The following is a 15,783-nucleotide window of genomic DNA, read 5'->3' as shown; positions in this document are numbered from 1 at the left end:
AATGTACCATAAGAACATAAGAAATAGGAGCAGGAGTAGGCCAATTGGCCCCTCGAGCCTGCTCCGCCATTCAATAAGATCATGGCTGATCTGATCCTAACCGCCAATCCACTATGACAGGACTATCTCCTGAATCTAACAGCATTAGACACACGAAAACAGGAGCAGGATCAGGCTACACGGCCCCTGGGCCCGCTCCGCTACCCACAGGGCCATGACCTATCTGAACCTAGACTCATGTCCAAATTCCTGCCCGCTCCCCGTAACCCTTAATTCCCTTTTCTACTAGGAAACTGTCTATTTCTGTTTTAAATTTATGTAATGATGTAGCTTCGACAGCTTTTTGGGGCAGCATATTCCATGGACCTACCACCCTCTGAGTGAAGTAGTTCCTCCTCATCTCAGTTTTGAAAGAGCAGCCCCTTATTCTAAGACTATGCCCCCTAGTTCCAGTTTCACCCATCATCTGGAACATCCTCCCTGCATCCACCCGATCCAACCCCTTCATAATCTTATATGTTTCAATGAGATCGCCTCTCATTCTTCTGAACTCCAATGAGTAGAGTCCCAATCTACTCAACCTCTCCTCATATGTCCATCCCCTCATCCCCGGGATTAATCGAGTGAACCTTCTTTGTACTGACTCGAGAGCAAGTATGTCCTTTCTTAAGTATGGACACCAAAACTGTATGCAGTATTCCAGGTGCGGTCTCACCAATACCTTGTACAACTGAAGCAATACCTCCCTATTTTTATATTCTATCCCCCTAGCAATGAAAGCCAACATTCCATTGGCCTTCTTAATCACTTGCTGCACCTGCATACTAACCTTTTGAGTTTCGTGCACCAGGACCCCCAGATCCCTTTGTACTTCAGTACTTTCAAGTTTCTTGCCATTAAGATAATAACTTGCTCTACGATTTTTCCTGCCAAAGTGCATAACCTCACACTTTCCAGTATTGTATTCCATCTGCCAAATCTCTGCCCACTTACTTAGCCTGTCTATGTCCCCTTGCAGGTTTTTTATGTCCTCCTCACTCACTACTTTCCCTCCCATCTTAGTATCATCTGCAAACTTTGACGTGTTACACTCGGTCCCCTCCTCCAAATCGTTAATATAGATTGTAAAGAGTTGGGGACCCAGCACTGACCCCTGCGGAACACCACTGGTTACTGATTGCCAGTCTGAATATGAACCATTTATCCCAACTCTCTGCCTTCTGTTAGATAGCCAATCCTCTATCCATGCCAGAATATTACCCCCAATCCCGTGATTTTTTATCTTAAGCAATAATCTTTTGTGTGGCACCTTGTCAAATGCCTTTTGGAAGTCTAAATACACTACGTCCACTGGTTCACCTTTATCCACCCTATATGTTACTTCCTCAAAGAACTCCAGCAAATTTGTCAAACATGACTTCCCCTTCATAAAACCATGCTGACTTTGTCCTATTAAATTATGATTATCCAAATGTCCTGTTACTGTCTCCTTAATAATGGACTCCAAAATTTTACCTACCACAGATGTTAGGCTAACCGGTCTATAGTCTCCAGCCTTCTGTCTACTGCCCTTTTTAAATAAGGGTGTTACATTAGCAGTTTTCCAGTCTGCCGGGACCTTTGCTGAGTCCAGGGAGTTTTGGAAGATTATTACCAATGCATCCACAATCCCTACCGCCACTTCCCTCAAAACCCTGGGATGTAAGCCATCAGGTCCAGGTGATTTATTCGCCTTGAGTCCCATTATTTTACCAAGTACTACTTCCTTAGTGATTTTAATCGTATTTAGCTCCTCCCCCCCTATAGCCCCCTGCTTGTCAAGTGTTGGGATATTCTTGGTGTCCTCTACTGTAAAGACTGATGTAAAATATTCATTCAGTGTTTTTGCCATCTCCATATTTCCCACCATTAATTTCCCGGTCTCATCCTCTAAGGGACCAACATTTACTTTAGCCACCCTTTTTCTTTTTATATAACTATAAAAACTCTTACTATCTGTCTTTATATTTTTTGCTAATTTACTTTCATAATGTATCTTCCCTTTCTTAATCAATCTTTTTGTTATTTTTTGCTGTCTTTTAAAGTTTTCCCAATCCTCTATCCTCCCACTAGATTTGGCTACCTTATATGCCCTTGTTTTTAGTCGAATACTATCCTTAATTTCTTTACTTAGCCACGGATGGCTGTCTTTTCTTTTACACCCTTTTTTTCTCAGTGGAATATACTTTTTTTGGAATTTGTAAAATAACTCCTTAAATGTACACCACTGATCATGTATCGTCTTATCCTTTAACCTATTTTCCCAATCCACTTTACTCAATTCCGCTCTCATACCTTCATAGTCTCCTTTATTCAAGCTTAGCACGCTTGTTTGAGATACAGCCTCCTCACCCTCTAACTGAATATGGAATTCAACCATGTTATGGTCACTCATTCCAAGGGGATCCTTTACTCGGACATTTTTAATTAATCCTGTCTCATTACACAGGACCAGATCTAAGGTTGCTTGCCCCCTGGTTGGTTCAGTTACATACTGCTCAAGAAACCCATCCCTAATACACTCAATGAACTCGTCCTCAAGGCAGCCCTGCCCAATTTGATTCGTCCAATTTATATGATAGTTAAAATCCCCCATAATTATAGATGTTCCCTTATTACAAGCCTCAACTATTTCCTGATTGATACTCCATCCAACCGAGTTGCGACTGTTCGGAGGCCTATATACTACACCCACTAGTGTTTTTTTCCCCTTATTATTCCTTATCTCCACCCAAACTGTTTCATTATCCTGATCCTTTGACCCAATATCATTTCTCTGTATTACAGTGATTCCTTCCTTTATTAACATAGCCACCCCACCTCCCCTTCCTTCCTGCCTGTCCTTCCTGATTGTTAAATAACCTGGTATGTTTAATTCCCAGGCATTGTCACCCTGCAGCCATGTTTCTGTAATGGCCACAAGATCATACCCATATGTAGCTATTTGTGCCTTTAACTCGTTTATTTTGTTACGAATGCTACGTGCATTCAGATAGAGAACTTTCAAATATGTTTTGTGACACTTAGTTCCTGCTATTGCCCTTTTTATTACTTTACCTTTTACTCCACACCTTCTACCCCTTCCTGACACGCTCTGGTTTTTAATTTCCCCACTGCTACCTAAGTCTATGACCTTCTCTGTTGTCATTTGTATTATTTGCTCTCTGGGAACCTCCCCCCCACTAGTTAGTTTAAAGCCCTCTCTACAGCCCTAGTTATATGATCCGCCAGGACTCTAGTCCCAGCACTGGCCAAGTGAAGCCCGTCCCAACGGAACAGCTCCCTCCTGTCCCAGTACTGGTGCCAGTGTCCCAGGAAGCAAAACCCATTTCTCCCACACCAGTCTTTGAGCCACGCATTTAACTCTCTTATTTTATTTGTCCTAGCCAAATTCGCTCATGGCTCAGGTAATAATCCAGAGATTATTACCCTTGTGGTTCTGCTTTTTAATTTGGCCCCTAGCTGCTCAAACTCCCTCAGCAGAACCTCCTTCCTTGTCCTATCTATGTCGTTGGTACCAACATGGACCACGACAACTGGATCCTCCCCCTCCCACTCCAAGTTTCTGTCCAGCCCAGAGGAGATGTCCTTAACCCTGGCACCGGGTAGGCAACACAGCCTACGGGACTCTCGCTCTTGGCTGCAGAGAACTCTATCTATCCCCCTAATAATACTATCCCCTACCACTACAACATTTCTATTTACTCCCCCCTCTTGAATGGCCCCCCTCTCCACGGTGCTGTGGCCAGGTTGCTCATCCTCCCTGCAGCCCCTGCTTCCGTCTCCACAGGGAGTAAGAAGCTCGAACCTGTTGGACAAGAGCAACGGCTGCGGCTCCTCCAACACTACCTTCTGGATCCCCGTACCTGCCTCACTCGTGGTCACACCGTCCAGTCCCTGACCATGGGCTACATCTGAATTAATTAACTTCATAGGTGTGACCACCTCCTGAACCACAGAGTCCAGGTACTTCTCCCCCTCCCTGATGTGTCGCAGTATCTGAAGCTCAGACTCCAGCTCATCAACACGGAGCTGGAGATCCTGTAGCAGCAGACACTTGTCACAGATGTAATCACCGTTAGCCTCAATGGGGTCTACCGGCTCCCACATCTCGCAACAGTAACACATCATCTGCTCCATTCTATGTAATTAATTATAATTTTTTTTAATTTAATTAGATTAAATCAATCCCTCTAAATTACACCAGTTTAATGGTTAACCAACTGTCTCCCTTACAGCACAGACCCTAGAAAAAAACCGCCGAATTTAAGCTTGTACCATGGCATTAACAATGACCTCGTAAAAGGGCAGCACGGTGGCATAGTGGTTAGCACTGTTGCCTCACAGTGCCAGGGACCCGGGTTCAAATCCGGCCTTGGGTGACTGTCTGTGTGGAGTTTGCACATTCTCCCCGTGTTTGCGTGGGTTTTCTCCGGGTGCTCCGGTTTCCTCCCACAGTCCAAAGATGTGCGGGTTAGGTTGATTGGCTATGATAAATTGACACTTAGTGTTAGGGGGATTAAATACGTGGGGTTACGGGGATAGGGTGGGATATGTGTCGGTGCAGGCTTGATGGGCCGAAATGGCCTCTATCTGCACTGTGGGGTTTCTGTGATTCTGTAACACAGATATTTTGCACCAGAAGTTGCACACCATGCATTTCGGTCCATCCCAAAAGTTGGAAACCAAATAATTCAGACTAAAACTAATGATCGAATTTACTTGCATGACCTTGAATTATACAGATTTTTAATAAAAAATCAGATAATTCACAACACAATTCTTTGTTTATCACAGAATCCTCACAGTGCAGGTAGAGGCCATTTCGGCCCATCGAGCCTGCACCGACACATATCCCACCCGATCCCCGTAACCCCTACACCAACACAAATCCCACCCTATCCCTGTAACCCCACATATTTAATCCCCCTAACACTAAGGGTCAATTTATCATAGCCAATCAACCTAACCCGCACATCTTTGGACTGTGGGAGGAAACCGGAGCACCCGGAGAAAACCCACGCAAACACGGGGAGAATGTGCAAACTCCACACAGACAGTCGCCCGAGGTCGGATTCGAACCCGGGTCTCTGGCGCTGTGAGGCAACAGTGCTAACCACTATGCCACCGTGCTGTTTACTTTAAGCAGTTTTGAAATCAAAATAATATTGGGACGTATTTTGCGACCCCTACTGGTGTGTACGAGGTGCGCACGCACCCGTAGGGGCCACACAAGTGCCGGGTTTAGGCATGAGAAGTGGATCCTACACATCCCCGGGAGAAGGGCCTCCGCGGGTGGAGAGTTGCACTATTTGCCCAACTTCCGCCCGCTGAAAGGCCATGAAATTCTTACGCCTGGTAAAAGCCGGTGTAAGGCCTACTTTTACCAGCATAAGAGTTTTAAAAAATAGAAAAATAAAATGTTATCACTCACTTATACATTTAAAACCCTGTCCAATAACGTAAGTTTATTTTAGCCCTGTTAAAGCATATTTAAAAAATTTCAAAAAATAAAATGTTAAAAATGTTTAATGAAATGCCATTTTAATTAATTTTATATATGTAATGTTTTTTCAAATTTATTTCATGTGTTCGTGTATTTTTTAAGTCATCCCCATTCATACTTATGACAGTTCCATATGTAGGTACGTACGCGAACCGCATGCGCCCCTGGGATACGTGGGCCTCTACACATTTCTACCAGGAGAGGCCCAGGATCACAAGCCTCCGTATCTCCCGGTAAATGCGTAGAAAATTTGATGATCGGAGGCATCCGCCCGCGGGAAACCTCCGATCATAAATTCAAGCCCAATAAGTGTCCATAATTTTAGCCCTTTTTAGATTTTTTTTTTTTAAACAGAGGTTATGAAGATCAGAACATGGGTCTATCTCTGCCCTGCAGAGTTTCATCCCACCAATATGGTGTGGGAACAGATGATTGATGCAAGGGAACTGCAGAATACAGGCACTGTTCTACACAGGGGCTTTCATCCCAGAACAAAGAAAAAATATTATTTTTACCTCAACAGTGTGAACAGAGCCCCTCCCATCTGATTATTAGATCACTCTGGTGTGTTTTCCCATGGACAGACTGACTCACAGATCAAATAGCTTGGTTTTCCTCAGACCAATTGCTTGGCACTGATGAGCAACTGCAACCAAGGATTTCAAAGACCTGAAATAATTGCAGGTGCAATTAGTATAAATTGCTGCAGGTTTCATATTCCCATACAGAGACATGCTGATATACACAACTGGCACCAGGCAGATATTGTGATGCTCTGGTTGGTGTATTTCGAATGGGAGGGATGGTTCATGTGAAGTGCTCTGGGATGTGTTGCTCTCAGAGCTCTGGCAGCTCGGGGCACCGGTGGTCGATATGGCTCCTGCTCTTCGTCCGCTTCATGCTGCTCTTCCTCCGCCTCCACTTCTTGCTGCCCAGGTGGTGGTAAGAGCTGGACCCCCAGTATCACAACGTTATGCAGAATGCAGCACATGACCAACAAATACCAGGGCTTAAAGGGTTAAATTATGACAGGTTGCATAAATTTGGATGGTATTCCCTTGAGTTTAGAAGCTTGAGGGGTGATCTAATTGAGGTTTTAAACAGATTAAGAGATTCGATAAGGTAGATACAGAGAAACCATTTCCTCTGGTGCGGGAATCCAGAACAAGCGAGCATAACCTTAAAATTAGAGCTGGACCATTTAGGAGTGAAATCAGGAAACGCATTTCACCCAAAGGGCAGTGGAAATCTGGAATTTGCTCCCCCAAAAGGCTGTGGATAATGGGTCCATTGACATTTTCAAGACTGAGATCGATATATTTGTGTTAGGTAAGGGTATCGAGGGGTTTCAAACAAAGTTAGGTAAACTCCTGTTCCTATATTTCTAAATCTGGAAACACAGGCAGGGGTGGACTGTTAAGGTCCTCCCGAATAGCGCAGGCAGTGAAAGCGTTGCTTGAGCACGCTGACAGTCTGCTTGATTACATTTCTGGTGGCATCATGGCCCTCATTGTAGGCCATCTCTGTGGCTGCGCCCCGGTTCCTGACCGGAGTCATGAGCTATGCCTGGAGCGGATATCTTTTGTCACCCAGTAGCTAGCTTGTGAATCGACCACCTGGTTGAAAGAAAGTTGGCAACATAGAAACATAGAAGATAGGAGCAGGAGTAGGCCATTCAGCCCCTCGAGCCTGTTCCGCCATTTAATGAGATCATGGCTGATCATCAAAATTCAGTACCCTGTCCCTGCTTTCTCCTCATATCCCTTGATCCCTTTAGCCTTAAGAAATATATCAAACTCCTTCTTGAATATATTTAATAATAAGTTAGCCTCAACTGCCTTCTGTGGTAGAGAATTCCACAGGTTCACCACTCTCTGGGTGAAGAAATGCCTCCTCATCTCAGTCCTAAATGGCTTACCCATTATCCTTAGACTGTGACCCCTGGTTCTGGACTCCCCCGCCATTGGGAACATCCTTCCTGCATCTAGTCTGTCTAGTCCTGTTAGAATTTTATAAGTTTCAATGCGATCCCCTCTCATTCTTCTAAACTCCAGCGAATATAAGCCTAATCGACCCAATCTCTCTTCATACATCATTCCTGCCATCCCAGGTATCAGTCTGGTGAATCTTCGCTGCACTCCCTCCATGGCAAGAACATCCTTCCTCAGATAAGGCGACCAAAACTGCACACAATACTCAAGGTGTGGTCTCACCAAGGCCCTGTACAACTGCAGCAAGACATCCTTGCTCCTGTACTCGAATCCTCTCGCTATGAAGGCCAACATACCATTTGCCTTCTTAACCGCCTGTTGCACCTGCATGCTTACCTTCAGCGACTGGTGCTCAAGGACACCCAGGTCTCATTGCACTTCCTCTTTTCCCAATCTAATGCCATTCAGATAATAATCTGTCTTCCTGTTTTTGCCACCAAAGTGGATAACCTCGCATTTATCCACATTATACTGCATCTGCCATGCATCTGCCCAATCACCCAACCTGTCCAAATCATACTGGAGTTTCTCTGCATCCTCCTCACAGCACACATGCCCACCCAGCTTTGTGTTGTCTGCAAACTTGGAGATATTACATCTAGTTCCCTCGTCTAGATCATTAATATATATTGTGAATAGCTGGGGTCCTAGCACCGATCCCTGCGGTACTCCACTAGTCACTGCCTGCCACTCGGAAAAAGACCCGTTTATTCCAACTCTTTGCTTCCTGTCTGCCAACAAGTTCTCTACCCAAGTCAGTACCTTACCCCAATCCCATGTGCTTTAACTTTGCATGCCAATCTCTTATGTGGGACCTTATCGAAAGCATTCTGAAAGTCCAAATACACCATATCCACTGGTTCTCCCTTATCTATTCTACCAGTTACATCCTCAAAAAATTCCAGTAGATTAGTCAAGCATGATTTACCTTTTGTAAATCCATGTTGACTTTGTCCGATCCTGTCACTGTTTTCCAAGTGCTCTGCTATTACATCTTTTATAATGGACTCTAGCATTTTCCCCACTACCGATGTCAGGCTTACCGGTCTATAATTCCGTTTTCTCTCTACCACCTGTTTTAAATAGTGGGCTTACATTAGCTACCCTCCAATCCATGGGAACTATTCCAGAGTCTATAGAATTTTGGAAGATGACCAGCAATGCATCTACTATTTCTAGGGCCACTTCCTTAAGTACCCTAGGATGTAGATTATCACGCCCTGGGGATTTATCAGCCTTCAATCCCGTCAATTTCCCTAACACCATTTCCCTACAAATACTGATTTCATTCAATTCCTCCCTCTCATTAGACCCTATGTTCCCTGACATCTCCGGAAGGTTATTTGTGTTCTCCTTTGTGAAGACAGAACCAAAGTATATATTTAATTGGTCTTCCATTTCTTTGTTCCCCATTATAAATTCCCCTGATTCTGACTGCAAGGGACCTACGCTTGACTTCACCAATCTTTTTCTCTTCACATATCTATAGAAGCTTTTACAGTCAGTTTTTATGTTCCCTGAAAGCTTACTCTCATATTCTATTTTCTCCCTCTTAATTAATCCCTTTGTCCTCCTTTGCTGAATCCTAAACTGCTCCCAATCCTCAGGTTTGCTGCTTTTTCTGGCTAATTTATATGTCCTCTCCTTGGATCTTATGCTATCCCTAATTTCCCTTGTTAGCCACGGTTGAGTCACCTTTTTTGAATTATTTTTATGCCAAACAGGGATGAACAAATTCTGTAGTTCATCCATGCGATCTTTAAATGTTTGCCATTGCCTATCCACAGTCAACCCTTTAAGTAACATTCCCCAATACATCCTAGCCAACTCGCGCCTCATACCATCGTAGTTTCCTTTATTTAAATTCAGGACCCTAGTCTCTGAGTCAACTACTTCACTCCATCTTAATGAAGAATTCTATCATATTATAATCGCTCCTCCCAAGGGGCCTCGCCCAACAACATTGCTAATTAATCCTTTCTCATTACATAATACCCAGTCTAAGGTGGCCTGATCTCTAGTTGGTTCCTCAACATATTGGTCCAGGAAACCATCCCGTATACACTCTAGGAATTGCTCCTCCACAGTATTGTTACTAATTTGGTTAGCCCAATCTATATGTAGATTAAAGTCACCCGTGATAACTGCTGTGCCCTTATTGCACGCATCTCTAATTTCCCGTTTAATGCCATCCCCAACCTCCGCACTACTGTTTCAGGGTCTGTATACAACTCCCACTAATCTTTTCTGCCCCTTGGTATTTCTCAGCTATACCCATACAGATTCCACATCATCAGAGCTAATATCCTTCCTTACTATTGTGTTAATCTCCTCTTTAACCAGCAATGCTACCCCAGCTCCTTTTCCTTTTTGCCTGTCCTTCCTGAACATTGAATACCCCTGGATGTTGAATTCCCAGCCTTCATTACCCTGGAGCTATGTCTCCGTAATTCCAATGACATTATATCCGGTTACATCTATTTGCGCAACTAATTCATCCACCTTATTACGAATGCTCCTCGCATTAAGACACAAAGCCTTCAGGCTTGTTTTTTTAACACTCTTAGGGGGAGAAATTAGGTGAGTAGCGCCACCTGTTAGCACCTAAAGAGGCAGCCAGTGGCTGTAGCGCCACTGGCTGCGCCTCCCGTGATATTCAGCAGGGGCGCTAATGCTGGCGTTAGCCTGTTGCGCTGCGCCACCACCGATGACGTCATCGGTGTGCGCAGCGCCCCATTCGTGATATTTGGTAGCGAACACCGCTGTTGCGCTGTTTGCTACCCGCGCCCGGTTCATGGGGCCTTACTGTGCCGGTAGAGGTGCAAGTTAAGGTGGAGGTGTGGGGCGGCCGGTTTTTTCGGTGGCCGCCTGCCAGCACCTCCGTCCCCGGCCTCCAGATCACCCCCCCACAGCATTGCCGGCTGTTTCCTGAGAGCCCGGCACTTCTCCACAGTGCCGGGCTCTTTTGCCGGCACTCGCGATCGGGGTTCACGCTGCTGCAGGCCCCGCCCCCTTAACAATGGGAGGAAGGCCTGCAGTATCGCAGCGTGCCGTGCCGCAGCGTGTGGCGCTGCGGCACGTTGTGCTGCGAAATTCACTTTCAGCGCCCTAAGAGGGATGCGGAGCACCTCGAGCCGTGCCCCGTCTCCCTCTAGGGGCACTGAGGCTGAATATCTGATGATCGCTACTGCTCCGAACGCTGCGCAAAAATCTACGCCCAGGCGAACTTGGCGCCAGTTTGGCGCCTCACCCCAATTTCTAGGCCTTAGTTCTTTTAGAATTATTATTTACTGTAGCCCTGTTTGATTTACACCCTTGAGTTCTCAGAATTCCACTTTTGCTTTTCTCCTTCCTGTCTTTTGTTTCTATCCTTGCTTCCCTTTCCTCTGTCTCCCTGCACAGGTTCCAAAACCCCTGCCATTTTAGTTTAAACCTTCCCCAACAGCACTTGCAAACACTCCCCCTCGGACATTGGGCAGGGGCGGGACCGGGACCAATGTGCAAACCGTCCAGTTTGTACTGGTCCCACCTCCCCCAGAACTGGTTCCAATGTCCCAGGAATTTGAAACACTCCCCCTTGCACCATTCCTCTAGCCACATATTAATCTGAAATATCCTTCTATTTCTACTCTGACTAGCACGTGGCACTGGTAGCAATCCTGAGATTACTACCTTTGAGGTCCTATTTTTTAATTTACCTCTTAACTCCCTATATTCAGCTTTTAGGACCTCATCCCGTTTTTTACCTATATCGTTGGTACCTATATGCACCACAACAACTGGTTGTTCCCCCTCCCCCTCCAGAATGCCCTGCAGCCGCCCCGAGACATCCTTGACCCTTGCATCAGGGAGGCAACATACCATCCTGGAGTCTCGTTTGCGGCCGCAGAAACACCTATCTATTCCCCTTACAATAGAATCCCCTATCACTATAGCTCTCCCACTCATTTTCCTCCCATCCTGTGCAGCAGAACCACCCATGGTGCCAGGAAGTTGGCTGCTACTGCCTTCCCCTGATAAGCCATCTCCCTTAACAATATCCAAAGTGGTATATCTGTTTGAGAGGGGGATGGCCACAGGGGACCCCTGCACTACCGGCCTGCGCCTACTACGCTGCCTGGTGGTCACCCATTCCCTTCCTGCCTGTGCAGCCTTTACCTGCGGTGTGACCAACTCCCTAAACGTGTTATCCACGATGTCCTCAGCATCCCGAATCCTCCAGTATGTATCCGTTCGCAGCTCCAGCACCGCAATGCGGTCTGTCAGTAGCTGCAGCTGGATACACTTCCCGCACACATGGTCGTCAGGGACACAGGAAGTGTCCCTGATTTCCCACATAGCGTAGGAGGAGCATGCCACAGGGCCGAGCTGTCCTGCCATGACTTACCCTTTAATTAATTAAAATTAATTTAAATCAAATCAATACCACTAATTACACTACAATTAAATTGCAAAAAGCACTGGCGCAGGATGAATGCGTCATGACTGCTGCCAGGAAACTGGGAGCAGACCTGCATGATGTGCTGCCCGTGGTCCCAAACAAGCTGGACCATTGAGGGAGTAGAATCATTTCTATTGAGAAAGATGCCTGGATAGTGATGGGGAGCATGCAAGGCATTGTGGGTTCAGTCCATGGCCTTTTGCATCCTGGGGAAGTCTCCAATGCGGGCAAAGCCCAATACTCTCATCCTGCTTCACACTGTCCATTGGGAAAGTGATGTAGCTGTTCCTCCTGGCGCAGACAGCCTCGGTGATTTCTCCGATTCAGCGATGAACAGCAGACTGGGAGATGTCAGCCTGGGAGGAGTCCATTGAGTAAAAGTTAAGGATCACGAGGACCTCGACAGCCACAGGCAGTGCTGTCCATGCCCTTGTTTGAGGCTCCAGTTGTGGGTGCAGCACATGGCATAGCTCAGCGACAGCCTCTTTGGTGAAGTGAAGGTGCCTGACACATTGATCCTCGGTGAAGGTCAGTTAGGGCAAGTGCTCCCTGAAGACCTGCTGTGGGTATGGTCTCCTGCGCAGTGCCCTCCTTCTCACTAGGAGGAGGGAATGGAGTCGTTACAGAAAGCAGGACGGGAAGGAATATAACCAGGGAGTTTGTGCATTTACAATAGATGACAGGAAAAAGGAGAAAGAAAGAAAGAAAGAAAAGGAAAAGAGTCCAGGAAGAGAGGAGTCAGTGATGGACCATGTAAAAAGGTAAGGGAGGGGTGAAAATTTGGGTACAGAGTTTAGTGACTGAAAAACAAACAAACACGGTGACTGTGCAATTCTGTATCGCAAAACCTAGTTTGAGCCTCCCTGCAGTTCCAGGTTCTGCCCACTGAGTGACTCTGCACTAATTTGAGTCCTAAAACTCCTGCCAGACTGGACAACGGTTAGTTTTTCATCCTTTTCAAATATTAACTATTTTCTAACACATTAAGATCGTTAATTTTGTTTAATTTCTGCCCAACAAATAACCACTGACCAGAAGTTCAATCTCCTCAGGTAATAAAGGTTTCAGTCTGCTGACCGTGCTGAGCGGACTGGTGCCTCTCCCCTCCCCCCGACAGCTTCCCACTCTGTACCCAGCCAGAAGCAAAACCTGTTCAGCCAATTCTCCAGTTAGGTCATGCTCACGGCCTTATTCATTCACTGTACGCCAAGACTTAACACGTTGTTAATGCAACTGCAAGGGCAATGCTGAGCCCGCCCCCAGCAAACCTGAGCAAATGCGCTTTACCAGTTGAAATACTGAATTGATGATTTCATCACAGACTGTAGAACTCAAAGCCACCAAATATTAATACCAACTGGAATCCCCCATATATGCAGGCCTACGATTCCCCCCTTTCAAACCTTTCATCGGTCCTCCTCCCTTAACTTAATTGTCTTCCTTACTGTGGTAGTTTTCTGACCTCACTGGGCTACCCCATTCTCCCACTGAGAGATCCACTCTCCCCTTCCCCCCCCCCCCTCAACCCCCACTTATCAAACCCTCCCTCTACTTGATCCAATTGTCCTACAGCTTGACCTGAGAATGGCACTTGGTCTTGACTCCCTACATGAACAGGAGATGGACTAAAAAGTTGCAATATCCCACATTTCAAATAGAAAGAAAGACTTGCATTTATATAGTGCCTTTCATGACCACAGGATGTCTCAAAGTGCTTTACAACCAATGAAATACTTTTTGAAGTGTAGCCACTGTTGTAATACAGGAAAGGCAGCAGCCAAATTGCACCCAGCAAGCTCCCACAAACAGCAATGTGATAATGACCAGATATTGGGCCAGTAATTCCTGTCCCAACGCGTGAGTACGGACGGGGTACTTACGCGTGGGCCCGGAGGAATTGCCGGTTTTCAGCATGCACAGCGCATGCAGGGAAAACCGGCATTTCCTCTCCTCTGACCCAAGAGGTTAAGAGGCGGAACGCGTACGACGTATCAGGCAGCGCGCGCGCGCTGAACTTCCCTTTTTTTTTTTATTAGAGTTGCCCGTGGGGAAAAGACTCCGGTTTTTACGCGTGGAAGAAGCAGCCTTAAGTACTTACTTTTAACAGGTAAATGGTCTATTAAGTTAAATTAGAAAATTTTTCCACAGGTTCTTTTTTTTTGAAGACTTTACAGTAAGGTAAGTGTATTTTTAGCCCCGATTTTTGAGATAATAATTTTTTTCAAAATTTAAAATTATTGTTTAAAATAGTTTTTTACAGTTATTTATAGTTTATTTAAGTAGTGCGATGTTTTTTAAAATTTTCTTTCAAGTTTAAGTAGTGTTTTGGGGCCAGGAGTTTTCATGAGTTTGACAGTTCTTACTATTCAAACTCATGAATGAACTTTTGCAACCTCCCATTGGTTGCCCAGTGTTCACGTGATCCCAGCCAGCTCATCGCACTAAGTACGCCGCTGGATCACGCACGCACAGCGCGGCAGGACCTGAAGCGGGCCAGTGACAGGAAATGCAATGCGGGCCAGGATTGAAATGTCAGCGCGCCGGGTAAGTGCACATCGGGGGCTTGCACGCACGGCAAGCCCCCGAACCTAATTTTTGGCCCAATCTGTTTTTTTTAAGCGATGTTGATTGAGGGATAAATATTGGCTAGGATACCGGGGATAACTCCCCTGCTCTTCTTCAAAATAGTGCCATGAGATCTTTTATGTCCACCTGATACAGACGGGGCATACCGTTTAACATCTCATCCGAAAGATAGCACCTCAGACAGTGCAGCGCTCCCTCAGAACTGCACTGGAGTATCAGCCTAGATTTTTGTGCTCAACTGTTTGGAGTGGGACTTAAACCCACAACCTTCATGACTCAGAGATGAGAGCACTACCAACTGAGCCACGGCTGACACACCGTGGGTGTACATTTCTTCAGTACTGACTGCATTGATATCCCAAAAAGAAAAATCTTAGTTGACAGCAGGTTTGTGCTTATACCAAAAGGGGCAACCAAACAAAATAATTCAATTAAAATATAAGATGTACCTATTGAAGTATTACAACTTTACAGTCCTGTACCTTGCACAAGAACACAGCCAAAGCCAAACTAATGAACTTTGTTGGAAGAACCTTTGGTAACTTCTCAGCACATATCTCATGAGGGGAGACCCATTTAATTTTCCTCCACCTACACAAGTTAAAACTGAATTATCCACATGGCAAAAACTTTGCAGATTTTAAGGCATTCGTATCCAACAATAAAAGCCTCTTACCCTTTGCCAAGAGATAGCAAGATAGGTTTTTCCAGTCCTATCAGCACTTGAAAAGCCTCATTCAGGTTCTTGTAAGTAAAATTTTCTGCAGCATCTCCAATCACTACACAGTTGGGATTCGATTGGTCAATCTGGTTAAACTCTGGCAGAAGACCTATAATTAAATTGAGGATAGGACCACATTAAGTGCTGTACTCCCAGCTTTATCAATTCATTTTGTCAGGTCAGTTTTCAAATAGTAAGAGTTAATGGTTACAATGTAAAGTCTACTATAGAAGATTTGATAACACATCATGTTAACAATTTTCTCTCATCTTTAACATCCTTACAATTACCTCTTTAGTAACATACCTAGCAGTGGTGATGGGGAAAAAAAGATAGCTTTGACGACAAATGATCTGAAAGAGGTTGACACACCCACACACAGTCCTTCAAATAAAATTCAAATTGCAAAATCTCTGGACATATTTATTGAGCAAGAAGCAAGAAATGGATTATTTGAAAATGAAGGAATCCATGTTAGCCTACAACAGGACCTGCACAA

At 45.3% G+C, this 15,783-nt stretch overlaps 1 protein-coding gene across 4 annotated transcripts in view; it reads right to left on the bottom strand.

Moving 5' to 3' along the window:
• lhpp (phospholysine phosphohistidine inorganic pyrophosphate phosphatase) overlaps positions 1-15,783 on the bottom strand; it is a 195,936-nt gene that overhangs the window by 130,133 nt on the left and 50,020 nt on the right. For all 4 annotated transcript variants that reach the window (XM_085994626.1, XM_085994624.1, XM_085994625.1 and 1 more), the window contains exon 3: positions 15,240-15,393. In XM_085994626.1, coding sequence (XP_085850752.1) covers positions 15,240-15,393 — 154 coding nt within the window. The remainder of the gene's footprint in view (positions 1-15,239; positions 15,394-15,783) is intronic.

The sequence above is a fragment of the Somniosus microcephalus genome, chromosome 8, assembly GCF_052327205.1.
Source record: "Somniosus microcephalus isolate GS21.2 chromosome 8, FLI_Smic_1.0, whole genome shotgun sequence".
Classification (NCBI taxonomy): domain Eukaryota; kingdom Metazoa; phylum Chordata; class Chondrichthyes; order Squaliformes; family Somniosidae; genus Somniosus; species Somniosus microcephalus.
Note: the sequence above shows the minus strand (reverse complement) of the source record. Positions and strands in the feature narration are given on the sequence as shown.